Genomic DNA, 24095 nt, shown 5'->3' with positions numbered 1-24095 from the left:
CGTCGCGATGGTTGAATCGTTGGCCGCGTAAAGTTCGTACGATGTTTTGGGACGTCGTCCGCGTGTTAGTGCACGTGGAAAAACGCATAGGTCTGCTCCCGTATCGACCAAATATTGCGTTTTCGTATCCCGGTCCGTAACGAAGAGGCGGCGAGACGATGGGCAAGGGTCGCTGGCCTCCATCAGTGCCGGCCCGGTTCGTTTCCCGATTTAAATGCACACGGTAGATTGCACTTCTTGGCGTCACTTCCGAAAGTTTCGTGATACCAACAAACACCGTCTTCATTATTTCGACGAGATCGACTTCTGTTGCGATCGCGGAAACGGCCGCGAGACGGAGACCGGCCACGATCTCTTGAGCCCGATGCTACTTCTGACAACGTCACTGACACTTCGGAAATTCTGGTTGTTACGAGGGCGAGCTGCTGAAGCATGGCTTCTAAAGGTGCTAAATTTGCAGATACCTCGGAAACACGGGTCTTTGGCGTTGCTTCTGCGATGGCATCGGCGAGCTGTGCCAACTTATCAAGCTGGGCTTGGTTCTGGGTTGCCAGGATAGCCTGCATCGACGCAGGTAGCCGACCTAGCCAGGGTGGACGCAGGACAGCGTCTGGAAAAACGTTACCTGCAAGGCCGCGAAGGTGTCGGAGGAACTGGGATGGCGTACGATCGCCTATTTCCTCATGCTCGAGCAAACGGCGTGTCTTTTGATCCTGCGAGGCACTTAGTCGATTAATGAGTTCCGTTTTTAGTCTCTGATATGCTCGTTCAGGTCTAGGTGCAGAGGTTAAAATGTCGCGCACTTCAGCTGCAAATTTTGCATCTAGATTCCCGGCAACGTAATTGAACTTTGTTTCGTCTAACAGTACTCCCGCGAGCGCGAATTGTGTTTCCACCTGAGCAAACCACATCTCCGGATCTGCCGGCCAAAAGGGTGGGATTTTCACTCCAACGCGGTTAATCATGGCATAATTCGGAAGCATGAGGCCTGCGAGAGAAGAGTTAGGTGTTGTATTTTCTGTACAATGTAACGGCGAGGCCATCGTCGCTGTCTTCGCAACGGGCGTCATCGTCGTCGTGGTGGCTGTGGTTGTAGTCATTTTTTAAAAGTATAAACTCTACAGATGATAATCCTAGAACGAAATCTGCACTTCACTAGTCTGTATAAGGGCGAAACTGACTGTCACTGTATCAAAAGATATACACTTTTCACGGGGTCACCACTTTGAGGGGGAATAAGGCGCATAAATAATTAAACTCTGAAGTTTAAATAACTAAAAAAACACTTTTAATCAACTCGCCGCCCTGGGCCTGGCATGGCAATAGGGCATGTACCCGTACCGATTCGCATATCCGACTCGAAATATTCAATACTTTTCTCTAGGACTATAACCAGAAATATCTGGAAATAATTATTAAAAATAGCTAGGAAGGTGGTCGCCACATCCCACTCCCCACTTACAGGGATACTAATCTTTACTATTCCTTCGTGATCAGCGTCCTCGATGAAAGCCCCTAGATAACGCGTTTCAAGTAGATCCAATTACTTTTTTAAATACTCGTCCACCATATTGGATCCACCATTTTGTTGTACATTTGGATGTGTTTCCCGACTTTTGGCCACGGAACCAAATCTCCTGGTTCACTGTGCGCCCTAGAGTTTGGGGTGCTAAAAATGTTTTGGATCGAAACGCAATATGGGACCGGCGCGGCGACAGGCGACAGGCCGCAGACAGGGCTATTTCAGGGCAAGAAGGAATGAACTACATAATATGCTGTAGGCCGTTTACAGAAAGAGTTTGAAAGTTCAATACAAAAGAGGGAGAGATAGGTCAAGGAGAATCAACAGTTGCTCGCTGACATATCGCGCCTCTTCAGCCTTTACCTGTTTCCGACAAAAATCCACTTAAGCCCAAGGAAGTCGGAAATTTTTGTAGACATTTACGACCTTCAAAGAGCTTTGCGACTACGTGATAACATCTGAGAAGGAATGTCTATCAATCACTGTCGAAGTGCTGAAGAAAACACTGACGGAAACGAAAAAACATCTCCGCTCTTAGACCAGATGGTATATCAAGAATTTCCGTTTTGAAGAAGTTTACTTATATATCCCAGCACCTTGTCCGCATATTCTCCTCATGTTTAAAGTCGGAGATAATCATTCTGGAGTGACTGGTTTTACGAGGCACTATACTTCTACCAAAGAAAGACGACTTGTCCAACAGGTGATCGGCGCTGTTCGTTCACCCTTGTAGAGCCCCGTCTTCAAGGGCAAGGCTACGCGTAGTGCATATTATAGGAGTCTAGGAGGTCACCTGGTATTCCAGAGACACCATTTTAAGACACCTCATCCAGGTGACATTAAATTTTGGGCACATTTTTTCACTTTAGCTTAAGATTTTTTTCGGGAACATTCCTGGACAATTGTGCACGACTGATAAGTTTTGTTTTTGGGGTTCTCTATACGCAACCTGAGGATCCGTCCGGGGTTTTTGGCATGGTAAAACTGCTTTACATGACAATCATTTCTAATCCTACGTTTCAATTTTTCTACAAAATATGATTAGTGCACGAGTCTACGTGGCTGAGACGATAGAGCGTCAGACTTCCATGCAGGAGGACTTGGGTTCGATTTCTGAGCCAGTACTGATGGAAATTTGTCTATGTACTTCTACCGGGGCTTCGGTGGTTTGGAACCCACCTTAAACTGTAGGTCCCTTCAAAAAAGGCTGCTTACGTACCGAGGTTAAATGCACTTTTCGAGAGCCTAACTTTGGGGGTCAAAATCGATTTTGAGAAGTTTCGAAAATGAGTCAGCGATCTTCTTGCGCTTGAGGCACGTACGGGGGAAACACGTGCGTCCGATGGTCGCTGGCCGATTTCAAGTAATGAGCACACACACACAATGTCCACCTTAGCCTGGCCATATTATTTTTATGCGACCTGCTTGGGAGGTTGCAGAGTAGCAGAGTGGGTGAGGATCACTTTGCCTGATACAAAGTAGGGCGTCCATTACTATGCGATAGGTACACCTGGCACCTGCGACGTATATTCTCAGAATGTTGGTAACAACGAAACTCACCGAGATCCAAAAACACTTGGCGAAGATGACCGGATTCGGAGTGCTGCCTTGAGAATAAAACACGCGTGTGGCACAATAGTCTTAATAATTTGAGTTCCGGGGAAGGGCCCCCCCCCCCGCCCAATTTAAACCCAATTTAAAAGACTTAATACAGACGCAGATAAAATCTTTAAGTATCCTCGCAATACTCTATTAATGAATAATATTAATTGATAGTTTTCGAAAGCTTTAGGGCGATTTGCGAAAATAACGTCATCATCTGAGCCTCGGTCTTAACTCTTTTAATTATTGATGTGGTGCCTCGGGATAGTTTGGATACCGCGAGATAGAAATGAGTAAGCTCCATCAGGATGAGCATGGTCCTTAGAAATCGGTATAGTACGACAAATGCACTCTCGCCTGAACCTACTCGTGTAACAGTTTCCGGCTGGGGCTACGAAAGCATGTAAATTAGCATGTAAATTATACAGGGTGGACACGCTGAGGCTTACATACATGGCGCACTTGATTGCTACCCGAATTGCACAACAGCATGGAAGAAGCCATTGACTGAGAAGTAAGCGTCAATTTTCTTCTATGCCAATAACATTATGGAATGGCTGCTGAGTGACAAATACTATAAATTGGTAATAATATTGTGCGCTTTTATTGGGCGAAGCGTGAATTGTGTTTAACGCTTATTTCAGACATAAAAAATGTATGTTATGAATAGACCATCCGACCATAACCTGGAAATAATGACAGATCGGCCCGGCATGTTTATTATACTTTCGATTGATTATTCTTTACCAAAGAAATGTTTTGTGGTTTTGAATGTTTATTACTGACAGTGTCAGCAGTAATAATTTAAACAATAATTACTTAATAATAATTTAACAATAATTACTTATTAATAACTTTAATAAGTAACACATTATTTTTGAAATTAAGAACTGATTTCCATTGTTTTTTTTTCATAGATCGATCATAGATAAATTCACATCAGGAAATGCCGATGGATTTGGTGCATTTCAGCTGATTCATTTCAATAAACATTACTGGAAAACCGTTATCTCTAGACCTTATCCCAAGACTGGGGATTCATCAGCCTAAAATTAATTCTGAGTCATTCTGCGGATATAGGTGTATCAAAAAGATATCTCGAGGTAATTTAACTTGCCTGAATTTTAATTACTAAAATATTTAGGGTCTTTTTTTGGATTTTAGAAAATGTTTTCTCTGGACCTCATCCTAAAATTTTGTTTGATTAACCATTAAAATCAATTAGAGACTCGTTGGTGATAGGATTGTTTAAAAAATTAATCTAGATAAGCTAATTCAGCCCAGAATTGTTATTCATTTTTTATACATTATTCTATTTTCGAAATCGCTATCTCTGGATCTGATTTCCAAACTGGCATTTGACCAACCTTTAAAATTCATTATAATTCATTTTTATAATATAGGTGTATCAAAAAGATATATCGAGATAATTTAACTTGCCTGAATTTTAATTATTAAAATATTTAGGGTTTTTTTGTATTTTAGAAAATGTTTTCCCTGGACTTCATCTCAGAATTTGGTATGATTAGCCACTAAAATAAATTAGAGACTCTTTGATAATAGGATTGTATCTGAAATAAATGCAGAAGCGATATTTTGGGCCAGAATTTTTATTCCAATTTTTTTAGGAAATTTTTCTATAATTATCTATTTTATCAGGTCTAAATATTAAATTGATACATGACTGCTACCTTATCAGAAAATAAAAATCTTTTAATGTAATTCAAATCTACTTGGAATGTTGTTTTAGTGTATTTGATTGAGTTCTCGTTTAAGCTCAATTTATGCAGTTAGAAATGAAGACACCAGTCCCGTAAATTTTATTTAGGACGTCATCTTTTCAGTTGGATGTTGTCCTATATTTATATTTCTAAAGAAATGGAAATAACAATTCTGGCCTAAAATAGTATGTCTAGATTTATTTCAGATACAATCCTATCCCCATCGAATCTCTAATTTATTTTAGTGGATGATCAAACCAAATTTTGAGATCAAGTCCAGGGAAAACATTTTCTAAAATACAAAAAAATCCCTAAATATTTTATTAATTAAAATTCAGGCAAGTTCAATTGTCACAAGATATAGAAAGTTAAAAGTCAAACTTCTGCTGTAAAACCTAACTGTATCCGTCGATAATCATTATTTGCATAAATAAACTTTTTTCTTCATCCAACTCTTTGCAAGGCCACAAACGATCCTTTAATATTTCTCAACATTTCCCGAAAAAAATTTCCGCGTTATTTAAACACTCATGACATGGTCTTAAATTGCGCTTATGGCACTCGCCAACTTCAAATGCGTTTTGCCGAAAAACGGCTTTTCGAATTTCCAACTTGTAAAGCGTTATGGCGATTCGGTTTTTCTCGGGCGTAAAATGCTGGAAAATCAGTCTTATGCCAATATACGTAATTATATTCCGAAAATGAAGGCCTTTTTATACCGAGGCCCACATATGTGACTGTCCGCGAAGAAAGGGACCTTACGCGCCAAAGCTGAATTTTATAGTACGGGTAATCGTATCCGAGTCCGCAAGCAGGCATTTGGATAGTGGGGGAGGCGTCAACGAAAAGCACCACCACGACTTACCACTACATCTTTAGGCGCTTAAATCCGTGAGCCAGTGGAGCTCACGGACACAACGCATAACAGCTGTAGTGGTAAGTAGTGGGGCTGGATTTCATAAGCCTCTCGTTCGGTGTCGGACTCAACAACTATCGATTGGTGTAAAAACCTAAAAATCGATTTTTGGCGCGGAAGGTCCCTTTCTTCGCGGACGGTCACATATATAAATTAGAGATAGAGAGGAATTTTTTCAAAGTTAACAGTAAACACCAATTTGGTTTTACACTAGTAGATCAAAAACAGTCATCCCCCTAACAAGCAACTACAGTCAAACTTGGACATAGCGCGCCTGAAGATAGTCATTTCGAGAACTGGCACGGCGCCGCGACCATTGGTGACAGGAGTTGCGCGGGGTGTGCGGATCTCACGCACATTAATTGAGGCGTAATACAACCATAGCTTTTTACGCTCGGATTTGGACTAAGTCGGGTTCCATTAGGTTAGGTCAGGTTCATGGTCAGCCCCAAAACCGCGACTATCTCCGAGTTTGACTGTATATATAAATCATAATTAAGGAAGTACCCTCGATACGTAGCAAGTCATTTGAGAAAACGCTTCGATTTGTTATTGACTCACACGTTCACAGTCATAATTTTGGCAATGCTGCCTGTGAGCACGCGTGTTATTCGAAATTCGCGCATAAACTATAGCACGTGGAACCAATGCGACTTTGCCATACCTTCAGTTCACTGACGACAGTTATACATTTACGGAATAAGTAATTATTTTTCTATTTTTATAGGCTCTGAATGATACTTTTTGAAGCAGAAATGGATTTTGGATAGCATTCCATATATGTCAGAATTTTTTCAATCGTCTTATATATTTCAAAAGTACGTCTTCTCATAAAATCACAGGTTATTTTCAATGATTGATTTCTCGACTGTAAAGGTCTGAAATATTCTAAAATTTTAACCAGAGCTTCAGAGCATTTTAATTCAACTGTCATCCAAATATCAAACGATTCTCATTTGTAATTCTATTACCGAGCGTACTCCCTTAAATAAAGATACAAAATGTATACCATATGACTTTATATCCTATTCTTCTGTACAATGACGCTTTTTTGAAAGAACAAATTTTCATTCCCTGGATTCAATTTCAGGAAGTGTTTGGAAATTCCGGGGGACTAGAATCTGGAACTAGTTCACTTTTCTATTTTATTCGACGGTTTCGTCCACAGGCAGCGCTTTCCAAAAAAAAGAGATGTTTACCCCCGTAAGGTTGGCCCCCCGAAATTCTAATTTCTCAAATTTTCTTTTTGCATACATCTGTACGTCGTTTACACTGTTTTTATAATAAATATTTTCGTTTGTACCTTCTTGGTTGCCCGGCTAGAGGAAAATCAAAATTTCGTGCCATCCCCCTGAAATTCAAATTGCTCAAATATTCTTTTTGTATACGTTTGTAAGTCGTATGTACTGTTTATACATTTCATATTTTCTTTTGTACCCTCTTGATTGCGCGGCTAAGAGAAAATAAAATTTTCGTAACATCCCCCCGAAATTAAAATTTCTTAAATTTTCTTTTTGAATTTGTTTTTACGTCGTTTATACTGTCTGTACATTTCACATTTTCGTTTGTAACCTCTTGGATGTCCAGCTAGGGGGAAATCAAAATTTCGTGCCATCCCCCGAAATAAACATTTCTCCAATTTTCTTTCTGCATACGTTTGTACGTCGTTTTTACTATTTGTACATTTAATATTTTCTTTTATAACGTCTTGGTTACCCGGCTAGGAGGAAATTAAAATTTCGTGTCATCCCCCCGAAATTTAAAATTCTCAAATGTTCTTTTTGTATATGTTTGTACGTCGTATGTACTGTTTATCAATTTCATATTTTTACTTGTACCATCTTTCTTGGCAGACTGAAGGAACCGAATGGAGCCTCTACAAAACACTCGCAAAGATCCCATTGAGTCCCCATTCGGCTCCTTTTTAAAAAACTCAAAAAGACAGCAAGATATACTTTTAAACTGTTGAAATTCGGATTCTACGTTAAATTTTCTTTTGGAAACTCATGGAGGATATGTAATACTTTTTTTCCAGCGGTAAAAAGTTTTAAAAAGATAAAGATTTACAACGCCTGTTGACTGCTACTTACAGATGATGCGCTTGAAGCGTAGCATTCGACAGGCGTTATACGTCTTATATTTTTTAAAACTGTTTACCGTTCCAAAAAAAAAACAATTGCGATTATTCCGTGACCTTGTATAGGGAATTTTAACGCAGAATCCGAATTTCAACAATTTAAAAGTTGATTTTGGTGTTTTTAAAATATTTTTTAAATGGAACCAAATGGGGGCCCAATGGGGTCTTTACGGGTACTTTGTAGATGCTTCATTCGGTTCCTTCGGTCCGCCATGGTTGGTTGCCCGGCTAAGGGAAAATAAAATTTCGTGCCATCCCCCGAATTTAAATTTCTCAAATTTTCTTTTTGCATACGTTTGTACTGTTTGTACAACTAATATTTTCTTTTGTACCCTCTTGGTTGCCCGTATAGGGGGAAATCAAAATTTCGTGCCATCCCCTGGAAATTAAAGTTTCTCAAATTTACTTTTTGCATACGTTTGTACGTCGTATGTACTGTTTTGCACATTTCATATTTTCTTTTGCACCCTCTTGGTTGCCCGGCTATGGGGAAATCAAAATTTCGTGCCATCCTTCCGAAATTCAAATTTCTAAAATTTTATTTTTGTATACGTTTATGCGTTGTTTGTACTGTTTGTACAATTAATGTTTTCGTTTGGATGCGTGAAGTTAGCCCCTCGAAATCAATTTCGCACCTAATTTCGTAACCAGGAGAGTACAAACCAAAATATTGGATGTAAAAACAGTACAAACGACGTATTCAAAAATAAAATTTTTAAAATGTGAACTTGGTGGGGCCAACTGCACGAGGATCAGATGTTCGATATCGTAAAATTCCAAATAAAGTAATTTCTTATTAGATATTACTTCACACAATTATCACAAAGAAATTCATTTTGTAGTACATTTTATAGAACAGTCATTATCACGAACTCGCAATTTAACCATCTTTTTACGTTATTTAAACTTGATACCCCTTGCTAGTTTTCGTTTTTTAAAATATTTTTAATTTTTGTTCTTCACGAAAAGATGGTTTCAATTCATTGATTAGTTTTACTTCAAGAGAGCCCAAAATAATGCTTCTCCGTCCTGCCCCACCTTCCGCAACTCTCATCTAATGTGGAAAAATATAATTGCACAATAAACATCATAAAACAACTTACTGTATTTGTATTGTGCAGAAGTTGTACGTAAACACGATTTAGATTTAGAAAAATATGTTTTCCTATCCTTATGGCCATTATAATAAATGAGAAACTTACAGGAACTTGTAGGCACTTGTAGGAACTATTGTAAGAAACTCAGTCACTGTTGTGAAGTGCAGAAGGTTGCCCGTGATTTAATTAAATGAAGAAATTCATTTTTTCAAAATAGATGTAAAATTACAGCATTTATAACATGGAATGTTACATAAACGGGACATTCCATGTAAAAGACAGAAGTCAAATCATCAATTTGGTTCATTTTCGGATATTTTGTCGAATTCAGTATACTACACATTCGTGCTAAAGGATTTTGAAAAAATTTCAAAATTTTCAATCCTATAAACAATTAAAATTATTCCTAAAATTAAAATTATGGATACACGAAAAATCAAAACGAATCTAAAAAAACTGAAACCTAATTTACATTTGAATATTAGTCTCCAAATAATACGTTATTTTGGATCATGGCCCCCGCAGGAAAAACGTCATCGGTTTTCTTATTTTATATTCTCTAGTCTGGTTTTCACATTTATGGTAGGACATTTCATCCTTGAAGAAGTTGTGACTTTGTTATTAAGCAGGGGAAATTTTAGAATAATAGTGTCAGTGACACCAATCCTAATGACAAATATCGTTCATGCTTATAAGGTACATTTCAGATTATCAAACTAGTAAAATAATATGGAAATATGAAGCTATTGAATTATATTATTATAATGCTATTTCATTAAATTAACATTTTTCTATTGATTTCTCAATTTTCAAGTACTTTCTTATTATTGTGTATCAAGAAAGAATTCAGAATCTTTTTGACACCACGAATGGACCCATGTTTAGCGAGAATAATATTAGGTATGTTCAATATTTCATACACATATATTACGATTATCTGATGATTACTTAATTATTATTTATGCGCACTCATATTAAAAAAATATCAAATTAAACAATTAAAATCTCACTCTTAGGATAGAACAAATTTTATTTTTAAGCATTAAAAATGAAAATTTAAACAATTTCAATTTATGAGTATTAAATGTTTTAAACACTTTTTTTCACACAATTTTTCCTAATTTTAAAATAATAAATATAACTATTTAAGTGTAAGTGAATCTTCTAAATTTAACAAATTTATACTGAAATTTTTCCCAGACCAGTAACTAATGAAAAAAATTGTTTGTCACTTGTTTTTTAACGAATTCCTGATATATCCGAATAACCGGTTTTTTGTATGAGTGTAGAGGCACTTAACATAATGCGTTAATTTTAGATATGAAAGAATTGTGACCTGGTACACATGGCACGAAATATTTCACCATTTTGCATACCAAAGTATAGGCGGAATTGGTTCCACTTTCTGGGGATGTTCGCCATTAGCTGATTATTTAAATGGAATAAAACTTCTTCCGTTTCCATTCTGGTCTCCTTTCGATGTGACAAAGTCACCAACCTACGAAATCATTTGGTTGCACCAGGTCTGAGAACGTTTTTTCTAATAATAATAATAATAATAATACTTGAACTATAAACTCCAAGAATATGAAATTTTTTCACGAAATATCTTAATTTTTTATAGGCAGTTACTTTTATTCTTTGTTGCATCAATAACGTGGCTATAGATATTCTGATCACAGGTTTTATGAATGTAGCCTCTTGCCAATTTGAATTACTTAAATGCAAAATTTCTTCAATTGGAGAAGATGAAAAACATCTTATAAAACCGACGAAAAATCCATCAAAATTATCAAAAAATGCCGAAGACCAAATTTATATGAAACTATGTGATTGCGTTCGACACAATATTGCTATATTTGAGTGAGGATTTGTACGATTACATTTTAATATTCTATTGAAAAAATATGTAAAAGTTAAAATACCTTTTAGGTTTGTTGCAGAAATTCAAGGCATCTTTAGCACTGTAATATGTATGCAACTGTTTCTTAACTGCCTCATCATTTGCCTAACAACATTTCGTGTAACGCAGGTACCTAATTTATTGTTTTAATTTTTAATTTATTTATTAGCAAAACGTATTGTTGTGTTTTAAATAAAAATGCGACATTTTTTTTTTTGATAGATGACTACATATTTTACTACAGAAGTGGCTGGGAATCTCGTATACACATGTTGCATGACATATCAAATTTTTATTTATGCTTGGCACGGCAATGAATTGTACCTTCATGTGAGGATTTTTGTGTTCAATAATTATGTTTTATTTTTAAAAAAAACTAAATAATTAGTGGTATTAAAGTTATTAAATGAATATTAAATTACTCGATATAACAAGATAAATATTTAATGATAATTTAGAATGAAAATATCTCATTGGCAATCTACATGGGAAATTGGTGGAAATTTGGAGAACGAATTAAACATGCTTTAAGAATAATGATGCTGAGAACTTATCGGCCTCTTTATATAACAACTTGGTTTTCAGTGAAATTATCGTTATCTTTATTTGTCGCAGTAAGTGTTATTAGAATTCCATTATATATTTATAATTATTTTTACGCTGGTCAATGGGTAAAACTGTGCAACAGAGTGGTCCAAAAATGCATTTAACAAATTTTTTCTCTCTAGAGGGCAAGCCCCCACACTGTAAGGTTTTCGGAGAGAAATTCCATTTTTTTTAAGTTGGTTAATGTTAAGACGTGCCGTCGAGATGATGAAACTAACATGAAATTTTAAATAGGAAAAGCTTAGTTTTTGGAAAAATGGGAAAACATCTATTCAATTGTTATTAACTTTTTGAAAATTGAATTTCGATCACTACTTAGGAAATTTTCAAAGAATAATTTTTGCCTGATAACTTTTTAATTTGACGCAAGTATTTTTGAACTAATTTTAAATTGAATAAACAAATACTATTATTTGTTATTTTCCCTGTAAATCGTGACAAGTGAGTATTTTTACGGATTACCCTACTAAAAATTCCTATACAGGTTCCTATATAGGAACCTATATCGGATCCTATATAGGATCCTACATAGGAACCTATGTGTTTCATCTATAGGTGCCACCTGTAGGAAATGACATAGGATCCTATAAAGGGTCCTATATAGGTTCCTGTATAGGATCCTATATAGGATCCTGTATATGTTTCTGCATGGGACCATATCCAGATGCACAGTACTATTTTATAGCACTTACGGCTGCCCAGAAGTCTTTCTGGTCCTCCAGGAGCACCTAGAGACATACGTACCATCAGATACCATGAGGTATCATTAGTTAGGTACCATCAGTTAGGCACTATTAGGTACCTTATTAGGGAGTGTCTTATGTAAGCACCTATATAGGATCCTATGTCGAAAGTCTGAAGTCGAAAAGGTCGACTTGAGCATGTCTCAGTTTTGAGACGAGCAAGACTTCAATTTATGTCTTGGAGACAAGTTTTTATGTCTTGAAAACATAAATTTATCTCTTGAGTCGCATTTTTATGACTTCAACACGTGCGGTTTATAACTTCGAGCGTATACCTGCCATAAAAAAAAGGTTATTTCTAACAGTCATAAAAGCTAATCTTTGTTAATGCTTAAACAATCTTGTATATTTTTATACAATATACATATTGAATCAACTTATTCACGGATTGTTATTTGTATTATACTTGTTTGACGATGATACCAAAAATGTTCTTTGTTTTTACGTATTTCTAACGACTTTTCTAGAAAGTTACAAGTTTTTTTTTTTGAAGCAAATTTTTAAGGGTTATGCTCTTTCAGACCCACCGATTCTGAATTTTTAAATTAAAAATAACTAATGTAATAATTACAAATTTTTCATTCATCAATTTTAATCTCATTTATGAGCCAAAAAACGTTCGATAATCTCAGCCACGACAAGGCTCGTCTTAAGTCAAGTAAACGTCGTCTTAGCCAAGACAAGGCTCGACTTAAGATAAGTAAACGCCGTTTTACCTGTCGTGGTCATAAAAGTAAGACAAAGGCCTATGTCTCGACTCAGTTTTGAGACGCAGCCAGGCATCGATGTCTTGGAGCCGAACTCAAGATATAACCAAGTCGAACTCAAGTCGAATCATTTTTACTCGGGTAAGCAATTAATAATAATTCATTTCTGACTTTATTGTAAATGCGGAGAAAACTCTATTTTTTTAATCTCTTTACACTATGTTGTTTATTATAAATATTTATGGATTTTGAAAATTGGATAATAGAACTGTCAATCTAAATTACCATCAATCTTTTTTAATTTGCTCTTCTCTATCTCATCGTATCCTACATCTATCCACGTCTATCTTTTTCTATCATTTAGCCCATCTGAATTAACGTATATCTTTTTCAATATTCTCTTTCCTATCTCATCATATAATACATTTACCAACTCTATCTTTTTCTATCTACTTTTCCAACTAAATTCAGTCTATCTTTTTCAATAACCTCTTCTCTATCTCAACTTATCTTTAATATGTCCACGTCAATCTTTTTCTATCCCTGGAAATATAAATTCCCGTCTATCTTTTTCTATCTTTTTGTCAACCTAAATTCACATCTTTGATTTTTAATGCCGTCTTTTTTATCTAATCTTATCCTTTATCTATCCACCTGAATCTTTTTCTGTTTATCTGTTAATCTCAATTCCCGTATATCTTTTTCAATCTCCTCTTCTTTATGTCATCCTTCTATCTCTTAGTTAATCGAAATTCATTTTTATCTTTTTCAATCTTCTCTTCTCTATCTTATTCTATCCTTGATCAGTTCAAGCAAACCTAAATATTTTGCTGCTAGGTGGCTGGAGGTTAAAGTAACCAACAATTGAAATTAGTTTTCGGGTTTATAAGTAGAGGTCAGGCAAAACGATTTGCCAAGTTCGACACAGTTTTCGACTAAAACATGGAAATAAATGTTAAGTGTGTTGGTAAATAAGAAAGTTAGTCTTTTTAATAAAATCCCTAATTTTCTGATGGATTCCTGAATTTTCAGGGATAGAAGATGATAAGAGTGTTCAATCGCAGAAGATAGAAAAAGAGATGGACAAATATTCAAATTTAATTATACTAAAGAGGTGGAATGAAGTAAAAAAATTAGGGTCCCCGGTTATGAAAGATAGAGAAAGAGATCAAATAAGATTTAATTTCGTAATAGAAATATAGACTAATGAATAGACAAGAATAAGAGTCCTTGGTCGCTAAATGTAAAGAAAGAGATAGAAAATCATTAAGATTGAGAATAGGATAAAATAGCGTTTTTGGGCATGCAAGTTACCCATTGAAAGACAAAGAATAGACCTATCTTTTCCTATCCCCCAATTTATTTTTTTTTGCAATCTTTTTATATCCTCGAGGGTACAAAACAACTCTAACCTGATTTTTTATACGAAATAACCGTAACCTGATCCTTTTACGGACTTACCAGAACTTCGTTGCATATTACATGAACCAGCCGACGTCAGGTATATAACTTCTGAAAAAACAGTATCTTAATAAGGACCGACACAGTATGAGGGAATTTGATAAGCTAGAATTTTCTCCGCCTTTCCCATGAAAATTCAGAAGTAAATGATTAATAATGAATTGATAAACAATTTATTAATGTCTTAAATAAAAAATATTATTCATAAAATTTATCGATTGTGTCATTAATTCCACAAAATACGAACATTTCATGATTGAGTAGGAAAACAAAAATCGAAGCAAATATACATTGTTTAAGCATTTTCAAAAGTTAATAACAACCAATTTTTCGCAACTTTTACTTCCTGTGTGATTAATTGCAAAAAATGCTTACTTTTTATGGTTTATAGTGGAAATAAAATTTGTTCAATAAATAATAATTGCATAAATAATTAAACATTTTAAAAATCCGTTGTCTAGTAGGAAATTTAAATAAAAATTGTATTTTGCCTGCAGGCCTTTTCTTAATATTGACGAATTAAAAAAAAATGCAATTTTTTTTTGCGAGCCTCATAGATAGTGAAGATCCTTGTCTTCTAGCAAATGAAACCGTTTTTTTGTACCACTCTACCATGTAAAATCTAATTATCAGTTTTACTGAGTGTCTATTTTTTATTACAGATATTACAAATGTCCTATACCATATTTGCTTTTCTTCGAAGCAGCGCAGACAATACTTAATTTTAAGAAACATTTGCAATGAATAATATAGGAAAGTTGATATCTGTAAGTTACAGAAAAATAGCTTTAAGGTAAAATTACAGGCATTCAAAATCATCATCGTGATATACTAAAAAAGTTCTTAGTTTAGAAGAAATGTTGCCGGGAAAAACAATTTATTTGTGTCCAAACATTGTATAATCTAATTGAATATATTATTAAAAAGCATATAGAATCCGCTCTCTGAATAATGCCGCTCTGAATAGTGCTGTTTCTCCTCATTCTAGATCGAACTCATCGCATACCAACGCTCTACCGCTTCGAGCGACGGCATTTCAATCCAGTCTCGCTGAATAGCGCCACTCAAATATATTTACGAAAACAGACTATGTATCGGATTAATGCTTTATAGCTTAAATAATAAATAATCAAGTACTTACCAAATCAATGCTTCTAAAAAATCTATAAAAAAACCGTTCAAACCTATACACTTGTACTTGCGGGGAAAAAAGAAAACTGACGACCGGCACTATTCAGAGAGCGAAATGCACCTCGTGATTTCACATAAAAGGAGGTATTTGAGTGGTTTTATTAGAAATATTTGGTCCAGTGATTCGGTTCGTTGAATTAGGATAATAATTATACATACTTATTTTAATGATTGTGGAATGTAGCTGATAATTATATTAGACATAAAAAAAATCAGTAAACACCATTTTTTCACAAACTTTTATTTACACGTACACAACAAGATTAAAATGGACGATTTCGCTCTAAAGATAAAGTAACTTTTAAACCTGATGTAAAATACCTAAATTCTAAAAACGATTCTGAATATTCCAACTGTCAAATTGGATGATATATTAACTTCAACCTACTGATATAATATTTTGAAAAAAATTGCTCGTTTCAAGATTTCCAACGATAAAGAAAAAGAAGCAGCAAAATCAGTCATTTTTCCCGATGGAAAAATATGATCTGCAATTTCATATAAAAAATGTTCAGTCAGTTCGTAATGAAGACAAAAAAATATCTTGCAGCTGTGGAAAGAACTTTATGCAATTTTTTAAGCCATGTTTGACAACAAACTTTTTTCAACATTTTTTTTCTCACCTGCTACACGTAGACAATAATTATTAATTTACAATTCGAGAAACTTTTGTGGCTTATTTCGACACTTTAGCATTATATAATTATTATTTCCATTTCGATCATTATTGTCAATTTTACGATTAGAATACAATTCCATTTCCCAAATTTTATTTTGGGAAATTCAAAAAAACCTTGTCACATTTTTTGGAGAATGACCTGGATAAGTCTGTGCACTAAAGCAGCAGATAAAAATTGACTATTCAACCTTTACAAGCCTTGCAATTAAGAAGATCTTAATGTGCAAAACATAATTATTATATATACATATATAACATATTGTTTACATAAATTAATTTGAATTGCATTCGATAATTAATTGATCAATTACAAATACATAATCCCAGGCAAAAAAATTACATATAGTTTATATATAATGTGAAGTTTTATATGTATATAATATTAATTTGTTTTATACATTTATTGTATAAAACAAATGAATATTATATACATATGAAACTTCACACTATATATAAACTATATACAATTTTTCTACCTGAGATGAGAACATAATTATAATAGCATTCAAGGAGCCCCTTTTGATTATAATAATCGCCTAAGCTAAAATACTGTTTTCAACGAAACTCGAAATTTTTCGAGCTAATAAAACTAATGGTACAAAGTAGCTGAAAGTTGTCTTTTATCGATTTTTTGTTTTATTTCAAATTAATGATTTCATTAATTTAAATAGAATAAAATTCATATTTGAAATCGATTTATAGTGCATAATCTAACTTTTTGTCTTTTCTATAATGAACCTAAATATCCAGTAATAAACACAATTACTACAAAATGTGGAATTCAGTTGTAATATTGCAAAATTATTGTCTTCAATAAGTTATCATTATTTGTTACAACTGGGCATAAATTAATTAGTTACTTGGATCTGATTGCTAAAATTGAGATTCAGTCAAGAGATATTTTTTATTTCTAATGAAACAAATATATCAATTCTTGGATCAACATTTGTAATCCAAATATTTTTTATACAAACGTTTGAGTGAATACATAATAAAATTTATTTTTTAATTTTTAATAGGGATATGATTTGCCCAACTTTGTTATTGTCTAAAGAATGATGAAATTCAAGTACTATTTTTGCTTTAAAGAAATGCCGGTTCCTAAATATCAGTCTAAACTTTAATCTAATTAAAGGACGGTATGTGGAAATTATCTCTGCCAGAGGTAGGTGTTGTAGAAGGTCTATCATTCGATAAAGGCCATTTCAGAGCAGAAATAACTGCAAACTTGGGGCACCAAAACTGCAAACACTAAAATTTTCAAAAAATAATATTCCTATGAAATACAATAAATTACAAATTGTGTTCCATAAATAAAGAATAAGATTACTAAAAGGGGAGAAAAATTATTCTGAACTAGAATTACAAAATTAAATTCCAAAAATGGATAACAACAATTCATATAAAATATTTTGTAAGTGATAATATTTCAGTGTTCAAAAGAATCGTTTCTCTCGATATAAATTAGAGAGCTGAAGCAATTTTCGTTGATAGAAGACAATAAAATTTGTACTCTCGTGTCACTCTCAATATGTAACCACCACCAAGCCGTTAATTAGTTCCTCTGGCAGACATTCAGTCGAAGAACTTACTTTGCATTGATTATGAAATTAAGCCAATCAGAAAACCGAACAAATTTTTGGATTGTTTTGAGAATTGAAAATTCAAACTTACATAAATGGTTGTAATTATTGATCTTGGATGCCAACTGACAAAGTTAAAGATTGAATTTCATTTGTCTGATTGACTTAATTTTAAGCGACTCAACAGCCTATTTAGGAAGAAACTTATAAGAATTAGTCACCAGAATAAGCTAGTAGAATAATACGTAAGCATAAATAATTAAATAATCACAGTCCGTTTAAGTAGTCCTCTTAATTCGATTTCAACAAAAGTTATCGGAACTTTCGATATTCTTTTTAGAAGATTTTCATTACTTTTATCGCCAGAGTCGAGATCGATTATTAATTTCGAAAAATTTTTAAAAATTGCAAAACATTTTGCAAATCATGCTTTTTTAAGTTTTAATATCTACTAATTTTAATTAAAAGTATAAATTAAAATAATTTTAAATATCGATCTAGATTCTAGTGTTTTTTTATACAGATACTTTACTCAGAAGCATTGTGAAGAGGCAGAAAAGCGATTCTTCTACAGATTCAAAATCAGTCTATCTCACACGAAAGAAGACACAACATACATTGTAAATTTCTCTTAGGAAATAATTTTATCCGAGACACGAAAAAGCAAATTGGATAGAGTTTAATCAAATTTATAGTTCCTGCATTTTAATTATGGAACATTTGACAATCAACTCCAATTTTTCATTAGCAAAGTCTTGTTCATCAAATTATTTTTTGCACTTTGTAAATATTTGGAAAGGAATTCTCTAGGCAATATGCTTTTGAGTGCGTTATCTTTAAAAATCTCTCGTCGATCGTTTCCTGTTAATATGATATTATTGTATTGACTATAGTATTTATTTACGGAAAGGCTGACGGCTTATCCGAAGACCCAGGAACTATTGGATTCGGATCATTCTCTTTTTCAGCTTCGGTTTTCGCAGTGGAATCTTCACTAGCTTTCTGATTTTCTTGTTCGGTTTGCTGAGCAATATCAAAATTTTTTAAATATGCGACGACCTGCAGATGACCAAAATGTTCTGCTTCGTCTATTGGTCTCTTTCCCCATCTGAAACATAAAAATCGTACGTTAATTTTTATTTTACAGACCTTTTTATTCAATAATATTATGCATATGATTATATTTTGTAATAAAATATATAATAAAATATATAGTGGAATTATAAAATAAAATGAATAGTTATAATTTTACCTGTCCTTTGGATTGTTGGGAACTCCGCACTGTTCAATAAGAAATTCCACACAGTCCAAATGGCCTTCACTGGCTGCCAGATGTAAAGCGGTCCGACCATCGTAATCCGATAATGTCATATCCATTCCACTCAATCGATGCCTGCGTAAAAAATATTTTAAAATAGTCGATAAAATACCGTAATTTAATTATTAATTTTTTTAATTGGACTAAAGAGCGTTTGAAGTAAAAGTCTGTAAATAGCAACAAAAAATCGGCTGATGCATAATTTTTCGAAAAAAAATTCATAAATGTTCAATTTAATTTCAAATCAGGCAAAATTTCAAGAAAAGTCTAGGTAATGGTGTGAAAGTAATTTTTAATTTGTATTTATAGTTCTAAAGTGAGAATAAAGAGATACGTGTTACGCAGTTTGACCACAACATTTTTTTGTCTTTTTTACAATTATTTGAAAATTTTCTGCCAATTCTCAAAAAATAGCAGACATTTTTTTGCAGTATTTTCCAAATGAGTGTAGCTATTCAAGATTTTCTTTTTTTTCGAGATAGAGATTTTTTCTCTTTGAATTGAAATTTTTTAGAAATAGATGTTAATATGTACTACATATTTCTTGACTTTTTTCTTGGTCAACCACTGCTTCACATTGAAAAAATTATTTTTTTTTTTAATTCAAGTGTTCACATTTCTCTAGGAAACAGCGAGAGGGAACAAAACTGTATAAATAAAAGTTTACACACCTATAAAATGTCTAAAAAAATACCTATTACTGTTTGTGATATCTTGCATCGCAAAGCAAAAATTATATTGAAAATCAAAATTTCCACGCCTTAAAAATGGTTTAGTTCGGATAAAGCTGATAGAATGATTTCCTAATATGAGAAGAACCTGTAAACAAATATTGGAAGAAGTATCAAAGGTCGGGTTTTCCAGAAAATTTTTTTATTTTTTCAAATCAAATTTTGGAAAACTGAGAACAAAATATTTTCAGAAAAACCCCACCTTCTTTATTGTTTTCAATATCTTAAGAAGCTTCTGCTAATATAAAAAAAATATCGTTTTATTATTATATAGACTAAACCATTTTTGAGAACGGGATTTTTGAAAATATAACTTAAATTTTTTGTCGTAAATGATGCAAGACATCACAAAAGATATCTTTTTTAGAACTCTTATAAGTGAGTAAACTTTTAGCTGAACACGCTAATATACCGTTCGTTGTTTCCGAGAAAAATGTGAAAATTCTATTTTTTCAATTTGAAGCAGGTTTACCAAGAAAAAGACTTAAGAGATATGTATATAACCATTAATTTCACACGTCAATGAAATCTCAAATAACTAGGCTCGCTCAAAAAATATTGGATTTTTTAAAAAATTCTGTCAATTTTTGAGAATTTACAGGTAATTATCGAATTATTGTAACAGAACAAAAAATTTTATTTTTTCAATCAGTCAATCATTCAACAGTGCAATCAATTTCATCACTCTGTGGCGAAAATTTTTCACCATAGAAGGATATATCCAAATATGAAATAGTTATTTTCAAAATTTTATTTTAAAATTCTAGTTTGCCTTACATTCTTATCTTTATTTTTATTTTGTGATTGTTATCAATATATCCAATTGAAAAAATGCAATGAAAATGTAATTATTCTTTATATTGATCTGTAATGATGTTGCGACCAGCATGATGAAGAAAGCCAAAATTGTGCTTTAAAATTTTTATAGAAATCCCGAGTACGACTCACCACTTCATTATGTCTTTCATACTGCATGTTTGTTTGTTTGCGTGCATTCATATAATTTGCGTATAAATGTAAGTGTTTTTTTAAATTGATAAAACTTTATCTTTAATTTAATATTTCTCGTGTATGTATATTACTGGAGAGTTTAAATGTTTATTATTTAAATAATATTTACCTTCTCATCGCTGTCACATCGCCACTTGCTGCACTGAATAGTAAATTAACGATTGATAATCCTTTGGTTTCATATTTGTGCCTCCTTGGATCTTTTTTATTTGTAGCGTGCTTTAAATTATCGTACCTGTTTCATCAAAATTATTCAGAATTAGGCGGATTCTAAAAACACTTTTCAAATAAAAAAATTGTCTGTGAAATTGAAATCTATAAATAAAATGAAAGCACAAACCTGTGGAAATTGAATTCTGAGACCAACTCTTGGCAAAATTGTACACCTCTACAAGAATTTCCCATTGGATCTAATGGAGGCGACCAGGTGCAAATTCCCATAACGTTTGGAATGACAACTAGTAAACATCCTGATACTCCTGATTTTGCTGGTATTCCAACCTGAGAAATAAATACATATAATTATTATTTTAATTGCACAAATTCAAAAACACTTCTCTTTTGATTTTATCCAGGAAAAAAGAAACAAATGCACGATTCTGCCAGAATTTGCTGAAATTTTTATCTAGCTCTAAACGTCGAGAAATTTTCATTCTCAAATTTTCATATCACATCAAATCTTATCCCCCAAAGAGTTGCATCAAATCCTATGTCTAAAAATCGCAAAATTTGTGTAAAATTCTATCCGTTTCAAATTCTTATACTTTTTCTACCATTCGTTTTTTATTTAAACTTTATAATATCTTATCCCCAAAAGACTTGTATGAAATTATCCTTTCCAGAAAGTGGAAAATTTCTATCGAATTCTTCTCCTTAAGAAATCTTACATACTTTTCTACTAAGATCTTCTTATTAAAACTCTATCAAATCTCATGTAATGAGAACTTATATCAATTCCTACATGTTCTAAACTTTCAGAAAATTCTACTTAATTTTAGCCATTCATAAATTTTATACGTTTTTAACAAATAATTCTCATTAAACCTTTATCCAATCTTACCCATACAGAATTTATATCAAATCCTATCTTACAAAATTCATATAGAATTCTATAGATCGAGAAATTTTATACTTTTTTACTGATATGTTATCGTTAAGACTATATTAAATATTATGTAATAAGAAAATTTTGTTAGGAAAGTATAAGATTTCTCGAAAGATACAATTTGATGGAAATTTCAATGAGAAGCTCTTGACAGAAAAGTATAAGATTTCTCTAAAGATAAAGTTATGTGAAATCTTCGAAGATTTTAGAACATAGGTTTTGATACAAGACCTGTTTAATGAGAATTTTTTGACAAAAAAGTATAAGATTTCTGGCTGGAAAAAATTTAATAGAAGTTTCCAAAATTCTTGAAGATAGGATTTGATATAAGCTCTAGTTGGATAAGATTTGATAGGGGTTTAATGAGCATCTCTTATGATAGTAAAGTATGAGCTTTTTCGATGGACAGATTTTGATAAAAATGTCCTTGATTTCGAAACATGTGATTTGACACAATTATTTTACTAGTAAGATTTGATAAAATTTTTATGAAAATATATTTTGGATTCAATTTAATAAGATGTGTATCAAATGTGCTTATAGAATTTTATGTAAATTTTACGCCTCGATAAAATTTTATTGAATTTCCCCTAACATATATAGATTTTGATTCAATGACATGTTTTCTCTGGGTAGAAACTCTATCCAATTTTATAATTTTATAAATTTTTCTTTTTGAATGGTTCCTTACTTTAAAAGCAAATTGTCCACTGTAATCGTACATTCCACAACTGTGCATCAGGCTCAAGACGTCACGCACACTTTCTGGTTTGAGAACTTTTTCCTCTGTAGTAGGACAAATTCCACCATTTGCTAAAGTAGCAGCCATCACAGACATTGTTTCGCAATTTGCTTCCATTGCACAACACTAAAATAATTTTTAAAAATTATTATTAAAATATTTTTTAGTTAAAAAGGAAAATGTTAAGGGTGCCAACAATTTAGATATTATTTCATTATTTCTGATAGTTTTCTTCATGAGAAACTTTTCATTTATTACCTGGAAGTAGAAATCCATAACTTCTTTAAGATCGACTTTATCTGGATAGCATTTGTGCTCCCTCATATAAAAACCGAGAGCGTAATTTCTATCAGCTGCTTCCCTTTCAGATAGAAAAACAGCATTGTTGAAACCAAGGTTCTCACCTCCAGCCAATCTTTTAAAACAATTCATTGTAAAATCAAACTTTTCTGCCAACGCCATTTCCGGCTTGATTAGAGCTTTGAGAAGTGAACAGATCAAAATAGCTCCTGCGTTTATCATTGGATTGTGTGGCTTCTCTAAATGATAAAAAAATATAAACTATAAATTCAAGTTCTGAGAGTTTCAAAACTTTATAAATCTACATTTCAGTTATTAAACGTGATCTTGAAGTCCAATTTCATTTAAACAGTTTCATTTTCATAAATTCAAATTCGGAATTAAATTTCAAATTAGTTTCAGACTATTCTGAAATACATAATTAAGTTCAACAAAATAACCTTGACTTCTAATTCCCACGTACTTATTTTCAATAAAGAATTGAAACTCAATTATCAATTTTTTAGTCGAGTTTTAAACCTTTAAATTCCTAGGCATTCATATTAGATTTTTAGTTTTGATTCTTGAAAGTGAAGGCAGTTTAAATCCTGATAAAGAAACTATTAAGAAAGGTCTCCAAACTTTAATTATTAACCGGTTTAGATATTTATTTTTTAGAATGAAAAGAAAAATGTATTTCATAACAAACGTACAAATATTTTTAATTTCTTAATTGGAATGGAATTCCAATTAACATACCCCCCACACACGTATTTGTTGGTGGGAGAAAGACCTACAGTTTAAGGTGGGTTCCGAATCACCAAGAGTAACAGCTTAGAGAAAACCCCTTGCTAGGCTAGTTTTCACCGCATTGGTGACCGAGGCTTTTCCAGAGTGCGAGACAGAAATGGAACCCGCAAGCCGACGGAATGGGTTTTAGCCTCCACGACCATCGACCCACTTTAATTTGTTAATTCTATATCATATTTTTAAAAAAAAATATGTTTAAAAAAATACATTTTTTCAATAACAAAAAATGGT

General features: G+C 33.0%; 3 protein-coding genes across 5 annotated transcripts in view; 1 reads left to right on the top strand and 2 right to left on the bottom strand.

Annotated features, from left to right (window-relative positions):
* Nucleotides 1-182: 182 nt before the first annotated feature.
* Nucleotides 183-1100, bottom strand: LOC117182706. Its single transcript, XM_033375811.1, has one exon. The coding sequence runs from the start codon at nucleotides 1098-1100 to the stop codon at nucleotides 183-185; it is 918 nt and encodes a 305-aa protein (XP_033231702.1).
* Nucleotides 1101-3432: 2332 nt separating this feature from the next.
* LOC117182705 (odorant receptor 94b-like) lies at nucleotides 3433-15153 on the top strand. Its single transcript, XM_033375810.1, has 7 exons — nucleotides 3433-3527; nucleotides 10314-10518; nucleotides 10620-10858; nucleotides 10928-11027; nucleotides 11121-11228; nucleotides 11357-11512; nucleotides 15078-15153. Exons 1-7 carry the CDS (start codon nucleotides 3433-3435, stop codon nucleotides 15135-15137), a joined length of 963 nt encoding a protein of 320 aa, XP_033231701.1. The 3' UTR covers nucleotides 15138-15153.
* A 721-nt stretch (nucleotides 15154-15874) lies between these two features.
* Nucleotides 15875-24095, bottom strand: part of LOC117167786 (glutaminase liver isoform, mitochondrial) — a 25598-nt gene continuing 17377 nt past the window's right edge. For 2 of the 3 annotated variants that reach the window (XM_033352968.1, XM_033352969.1), the window contains 7 exons: nucleotides 23034-23314; nucleotides 22725-22901; nucleotides 21269-21429; nucleotides 21038-21163; nucleotides 19121-19261; nucleotides 18773-18976; nucleotides 15875-17536 (listed from right to left, as the gene is read on the bottom strand). In XM_033352968.1, coding sequence (XP_033208859.1) covers nucleotides 17491-17536; nucleotides 18773-18976; nucleotides 19121-19261; nucleotides 21038-21163; nucleotides 21269-21429; nucleotides 22725-22901; nucleotides 23034-23314 — 1136 coding nt within the window. In that variant the 3' untranslated portion in view covers nucleotides 15875-17490. Of the gene's footprint in view, nucleotides 17537-17615; nucleotides 18977-19120; nucleotides 19262-21037; nucleotides 21164-21268; nucleotides 21430-22724; nucleotides 22902-23033; nucleotides 23315-24095 lie in introns of those variants that run through there. The other variant, XM_033352970.1, reaches the window with a different exon arrangement.

Source organism: Belonocnema kinseyi, chromosome 2 (genome assembly GCF_010883055.1).
Source record: "Belonocnema kinseyi isolate 2016_QV_RU_SX_M_011 chromosome 2, B_treatae_v1, whole genome shotgun sequence".
Lineage (NCBI taxonomy): Eukaryota > Metazoa > Arthropoda > Insecta > Hymenoptera > Cynipidae > Belonocnema > Belonocnema kinseyi.
Note: the sequence above shows the minus strand (reverse complement) of the source record. Positions and strands in the feature narration are given on the sequence as shown.

Coding starts and splice junctions, on each gene's coding strand:
- LOC117182706 (XM_033375811.1), bottom strand. CDS start 1,100: ATGACTACAACCACAGCCACCACGACGACGATGACGCCCGTTGCGAAG.
- LOC117182705 (XM_033375810.1), top strand. CDS start 3,433: ATGAGCATGGTCCTTAGAAATCGGTATAGTACGACAAATGCACTCTCG. Junction 3,528..10,313: donor GGCTGGGGCTACGAAAGCAT/GTAAATTAGCAT, acceptor CGTTAATTTTAG/ATATGAAAGAATTGTGACCT. Junction 10,859..10,927: donor CACAATATTGCTATATTTGA/GTGAGGATTTGT, acceptor AATACCTTTTAG/GTTTGTTGCAGAAATTCAAG.